The sequence below is a fragment of the Dendrobium catenatum genome, unplaced genomic scaffold (genome assembly GCF_001605985.2).
Source record: "Dendrobium catenatum unplaced genomic scaffold, ASM160598v2 fragScaff_scaffold_72, whole genome shotgun sequence".
NCBI classification, from domain to species: domain Eukaryota; kingdom Viridiplantae; phylum Streptophyta; class Magnoliopsida; order Asparagales; family Orchidaceae; genus Dendrobium; species Dendrobium catenatum.
The window spans coordinates 829,897-836,899 of NW_021318534.1; the positions used below are offsets into that span (position 1 = coordinate 829,897).

The following is a 7,003-nucleotide window of genomic DNA, read 5'->3' on the forward strand; positions in this document are numbered from 1 at the left end:
ATTACGTATTACCGGCGGTCAAAATCCACCGGAAATTATTGTTTTCCTATAGTGGTTCCATTGTGCGGTCAACAATAATAATCTTCATGGATCTTCCATTGCTGGGTCGACATATATTGAAAATTAACCCTTTAAAGGGGTGATCATTATCATGTTGATCAAGGTTCCTTGCTCTATGTTTGTGAGTGCAAATGATGATGACGAGCTTCAATTTTGGTGCTTAAAAAAACTGCTCCTTTGTAAATTTATTAATGTAACTTGCATATTTTTCTGTAATACGATCACCATATACATATTTAGCGGACACACGACTGGGAGATAATCTAAATAGCAGTAACTAATATTTTATATCACAGATACTGGAAATCTTTCACTAACCACTAACTTTTCCGATGAGAAACATTCCATTCAAGTAGAGCTGCAAGCTTCGTCCCCAGACAAGCCATTAAGACTTAATCAAATGGATCAATTCGTGGATCATGTTCACTTGCCATCGCCATCCCAGTGCAAAGGCATGTTGGGCACATTACCTGAGGAAAATACAGTGAAGCTTTCAGATAAGAGCGGAGTGGGAAGCCAGCAGACTCTGGTCAATAAATTAAAATCCAATCTACAGAACTTATAAGATGATGTGCTAATAATTAAAAACAAATGGTTTCATACATCAAATTTGAATGAAATAGGCATCCAATACAAGCTGCAGACTATGTGTAATGAAAGTCTTTGCAAACCTCAGATTAAGTTTTAAATGCGTGGCCTAAGTTCATTAATATGGTCAATACTATACCAAAGACCAGGTTTAAAAACTACCTGAAACAATTTGCAATTAAGAACTAGACTAAAAGGATTCTGTAAAATGGATACTTTATCTTGCTATTTGCTTTAATGGCCTTCTAAAAATGATAGAGAACCCCCATGAACTTGAGGGACCTGAACGTGAATTTTTTTAAAGGCAAGCAACATAGTTACTTGGCCAAACTTAAATGAACTGGAAGTAATTGCCGGTAATCACTATCTCCTCCATGCAACCTCAGGCATTTCTACAGAGGCTTCCTAGAGAACACGTGGACACTATGTGCTAATTACTGGGTACTATCAGCTTACTTTGATGAGGAAATACGTTTGTATAATAAAATGAAGCAAGGAACTGATACGCAAAGGGTAGAAACCTGGCCGTCCCAGACCACTCTAGCCAAATCGGCCCAAGCCATCCCAGCAGACGGGCCCAACCATGGCCAAACCAGCGCTTTGGCTCAGCATAATTAGGAGGAGATTTCGGCCCCCCTTATGGCCCAGGGGAGTTATTATTCATTATGCAAGGAAGAGGAATCAAGGGGGCTGTTTAGGAAGGTTTCTTAATTGTGTTTATGTTATTTAGGAAATTTTAATTGTTTAGGAAGATTTTCTAATTGTGTTCTACCTCTCCAATAATAAATCAATTTTATCTTTTGTTATTGTTGAAAAAGTAATCAAAAATATGCCCCCATTTGTATTCATACATTTTCCTTCTATCTATTTTGCTGTTTTTAGTTCCAAGATGCATCAAAAACACATTAATTCACACTCATATTCATATTTGGGTATGGTTGATCAAATCATCATGAGAGCATAAACATTGTTCACAAGTTTCTAATTGCCTCAAGTTGCCCGAGCTAGGATCTCATCAACTCACCCAAGAATTAGCCAAACTAAGCTTTTATTATTGAACTATTAAACTTGCGACCAAGGCTTCTACCACCTAAGCTATTTATTAAAAGAACTTGAATGCTCTTCCAATGGTACTCACCATGGAAAACAAAAGGGTTTTCATCAGTAAACTCGTAAAGTCACTTTGCCAATAGAACTCGTCAAGACCCTCAATTAGGTTACTCAACTTGAGTTCATTTAATTGGATAGCACTTAGAAGGACTCGTCCACAAAACGGCTCACTATAGTGAGTTTTTAATGCTTTTTTTACTTTATTATGTAGCTCTTTATATACTATTGACCTTAGACCACACCTATAAATATGGGGTAAAAAATCAAGCATGAGCATAAGATCACTTTGCACTTTTTTGCCAAAACACTGTCTGATAAAATATCTAGCCCTCTATATTTCTTTCTTTGATCTAAGAGATCAATTAGGTTACCTATAAAACTTTATCAATCATAGATAATCTTTGAACCCAATCTTTGTTTCCCTATCAGACTCGATTCATGCTTCAAGTAAGGACTTCCAACATCCTAAATGATACTATGAGCAGCAACATGCCAAAGACTAAGAACCAAGCCATGGAGCATCCTGGTGATAGGGAAAGATCTATGTAGAACGTACACATCACTAGCAACTTCATTATCCTTGGGCAAATGAATTTTCTGAAGGATCGCTCAACAAAGATTATCAAAAAAATCAAAGAACACTTTCAGAAACTATTAACCGAGTTGTTGAAAATAGTCATATCACATGGAGGAATACAATCTCATAACATTGGTTTCATTTTTCAAGCCCCATCATTTCAAACCTCCAATAGATACTCGACTCTGACGACACATCCATGTTTAGTGAAGCATGTTATGTGATATTATGATAATTTAGTTAAGAAGTTGAAGCATCATCATAACAAGCATCAGAATCAGCATCAGCAGGAGAGTCTGCAAAGAGTCTTCACCCCCATAATAAATAAAGAAGCATGTCTACTAACAACTTCTTGATAAACGAGAAGACACCTCTATACCACGAGTATTCGACTTTTACTCTTTTGCATTTGTCACTTATTGAAATTGTAGAGCACGAAAAGTAGTTTCATTGACCACATCAAATGCGCAAGCCGTCATATACTCGGGACCTATCCAAATATTATTTTTACCATAAGGATCACAATCACACTACTTAAAGATTGTCATTCCCTTCATAATCTTTGTTTAGGAACTTAATCGCATGAACAAGCTCAAAGAATTCCTACACGTTGATCCTAGACTAAGCCTTGATAAGCTGCCCATGAAAAAAGGAAAAGAATGATCGATTTTCACTGAAAATAATTCAAGTGGCGATAACAATTCTATATTTTTTAAGAGCAACAATTGAATTGTTTAAGGATGTTAATCTTAACTAGAAAGGTTGGTGTCCCAAAAACTTTGAATTTGGTACTTATGATTGAGAAGAAAGTAAATGAAATCAAACTCTTGAGATTTTTTTGCATAAGAAAAGTTTGTCTCATATAAATTCAAATCTCACAACAAAATGAGCATTATAGGAAATATTCCCCAAGGAATTTGAAGAAAATTATATATTAATGAAAAATTGGACTCGAGGAACTCACCCCTAAGTAACTGAACTAAGTAATTTGCCTTGCATTTGGCATTTGGGGGCTCGCCCTTGGAATTTGCTAGTTCATTCATTCTGATCATGATAAATCTCAAAGGCACTGAACTCTTCAATTCAGAACTTGTCACTGACAAAAATACCATACATACTCAAAGGATTTTTTTTATTAGTTTGCTCTTTATGATAATGCTTAAATTTCTACTTGTAGGTGGTCAAAATTTGAGTTAAGAAAGTTGAGTTGTTGATGACTTAAATCAAAATAAGAGAAATTATTTTTTTAATGCATACTCAATTAGTTAAGCAAGCAAGAGATAGAACACCTTAAATAGTTGACCAAATCAATCCCTACTTAAGATCAAATTAAAAAGTGTGAGAGTACTCATTGCAAGTGAGCTTTTGCTCTCAAGTAGACAGGCAATCTACACTTGACACCCTAACACTTAATTTAAATATGTTGAACTCGAAAAACATTATATCATACCGCCAGCAAATTGTTATTCTTCAATTCTTTGACTCTATACCATTCATAAAGGATAATTCATCATTGGCTATCATTATTGTATATCAACTCAGTAAGAATAAGGAACCATAAAATTATCTTGACATGCTATTAGCAAAAAAATTTACCTCATATTTTAGAATTCATTGGTCTCTATCATTACATGATTTTATTGGGATTTCTCTATTCTTCGATATTCTCTGAATTTCAAAAAACGTCGCATAATCAAGCATCATGCCAAATTTGAAGTATCATAAAACTAAAAGTCAAGCCCTAAAAATTTGACTCTCCCCATTGTGAAGAAATTCGTATTGAGAGAGGGAGAGAGAAGTCCACTAGTGGCAAATCTTAAATATGGTTACCCTTCAACGCCAAGAACTCCACCATAAGATAAGGCTCATCCATGCAAGACCCTAAAAAATATTTAACGACAAAAATGCTTGAGGAAGACTTAAAACTATAATCAATTGACATATTTTATCTCCAAGTAAGAAACATTCCAAGTTATTATTATGTATCCCATGAGTCATGCGCTATATAAGCTTGAATTTAATGATAGCACACATATGATTAGAAAATTCTGAAGATTTGATTAAGCGGTTTCAAGAATGAAATATTAGCACAGGATTTGGATGACAATACTAATCTTGATGCAAAATGCTACTTTATTTCAATATTGATGAAAGCCATAGACCACGCTCAATTTCAACGTGTAAATATCCATTAGAGCTCAAGAAAACTACAACAAGTGTGTTAAAGTTCAATTAAGTCATTAAAGTCCATAAACTTATTATATTTGTAATTTACATAATGATATTTCCTTTGGCTCAAGCTCATATAAAAAATATAATGTCATAAATATTTAAAAATCACAAAATTTATTCTTAATCTCCTAAATATATTAACTCTTTTGCAGAAATTCTAATTTCAATTTGGAAATTGCCTCTTATTTCCTCATAAATAATTTATTATGATTATTATCACCATTGAATCCAAAATATTTTTTCCATGCAAAGTAATATATTTGTTCATATATTTTCATTTTATATAAATATATTTACATATGTTTCAAAACTTTGCATTATTTACATTATATGTCATTCCCTCACTACTCAGCACAGAGCGCAACTAGAATAAAAAAAAAGCGAGTCTAAACTGCATGCTCCAAGGTCCCCGAGTTCTTAAGCTAATTGGTGGGATGCCATTAAGAGATTGTGAACGCCATTATTGAGTTAGCGGCCCCCTGCAAAGACTTTGTGGTTACCCATTAAAACCAGAATTTTATCAGGCATGGATATGAAGTCTATAATGGCTGGTTTTTAGACGTTGTAACCTTTCCCAAATAAAATCAGAGAGTTGGAAGTTTTTTCTGAAAGCTAAATATATATATACTCTAAGCATTGAAGAAGAAAAGCCTAATGATCATATGGCACTAAATCTGATTTTTCATTCCCCAAAAGCTCTCAAAGCAAAATCCATTCTCTCCCATACCCAATGAACTCACAGCCAAATCATTTATAAAGTTTGTAGAGGTTGTAGAGATATCAATAAGGGAAAGCAGTAGAAATAATCAGTCCTCTAATATTTTGGCACTTTAAAGCCGCGAGGGTCCACATTATTACGCAGTCTTTATCCTACATTGCATGGTAACCTTGTTCTTCAAACCTATGACCCTCTAAATTACACCAGATACAATCAAATTATTTGATGGGGACATCAGAGCGTGGAAAGTCTATCAAAGACGTGGCCGTCGATCTACGGCCACTATTAAGTCATTGTCTATGATGCACAGACACAGACGCAGCGACACGGATACGACACGACACGGGACACGTCAGTTATTGAAAATATAGGACATGGACACGAGTTTGACACGATATTATAGTTTTTATATTTAAAAAATAGAGTATAAAATTAAATAAGTACAATTTTAAAAATAATTTGAAAATAATAAGTCGCTTAATTAGAATTTGTGCTTAAAATGATTAGTATTAGGATGTCGAGAGTCAGGCATCGATGCTGTTTATCAGTCATCGAGAGAGGATATGAAAATATCATCACTGCCAAAAAGAAATGAAAATGAGAATATTGATGATTGGGTATTAAGTGCGAACGTTGATTTGGTGTTGTGGATAGGAAATAAGAAATTTAGTTTAAATCCCACCAAATACAAGAAATTATACTTAAAAAAATTCATAAAATATTTAAGATACGCATGTCGGACATGCGTGTCCAATTTGTATTTATATTTTTTAATCGGACATATTTTCGGTGTGTCCGACACGTGTCGGAGGAGTGTCGGACGAGTGTTGTGTCAGATACGGTGTCGGACACTACACGCCTCTTTAAGGAGAAGTGTCGGTGCATCATAGGTCATTGTATTTCTGAGTTGTATTATTTATTTTATTATTATGTCATATTGTATTTGTGTTATTAGTTTTTCCGTTTTTACCCCTTAAGGGAGGTCGTATGTAAGCCCAGTGGACGTTGTCGTCTTTTATTTTCTTGAGTCTTTGTACAAGGCTATATATAGCCCCATTATTCTCTTTTGATGTTAATGAATGTTTGATTAAAAAGATTTTCTTCTCTTTGTTCGAGTTCTCATGAGAGCTTGAGAGATTGGAGTGAGATCCCTAGGAGAGGGAGAATTACGCATCACCCACCAAACTAGACGAGTCGGGTTCGTGGTTTTATTATATATATCTTTCCCTTCATCCTCCCACCACCACCACCGGCCCTCTTCACCCCAACCGGCCACGCTTACACCAAAACCTCCACCTTCACCAAGCCCCTTTCCACTTACCCGCCGAGCTCCACCTATACCCCCACCTAACCGCCGGCCCCCATACCCGAACCCAAGCAAGTCGTCGGTCCTAGATCCCATTTCCCCTTTGAGTTCCATTGCCTATTTTAGATTGATATAATTTGGGCAAAATTTGAATTCAAATTCATCCAATTTGAAATTTAAAATCTTTCCTAAATTACTAAATCTATTTTAGGAAAGTGATGAGGACATCTACAGGAGATTCTAGCGCGAGAAGACATTGAAAATCTACGGCTACACTCGCATCTTTTTATTTCTGATTGATGTATTGTAATTTTATTATTTTAATGTTCTTTTCCATTTTTACCCTCACTTGAGGGACTAGATGCATGTAACCTCAAAGGGTAATTTGGTCTTTTGTTTTGTTCTTGTATGG

At 35.1% G+C, this 7,003-nt stretch overlaps 1 protein-coding gene across 1 annotated transcript in view; it reads right to left on the reverse strand.

Annotated features, from left to right (window-relative positions):
• Positions 1-211: 211 nt before the first annotated feature.
• LOC110108499 (protein ORANGE-LIKE, chloroplastic) overlaps positions 212-7,003 on the reverse strand; it is a gene marked incomplete in the record, with an annotated part of 32,898 nt that continues 26,106 nt past the window's right edge. Inside the window, 1 exon segment of the mRNA XM_020839174.2 lies at positions 212-530. Within this exon segment, the coding sequence (XP_020694833.1) occupies positions 453-530 (78 nt within the window).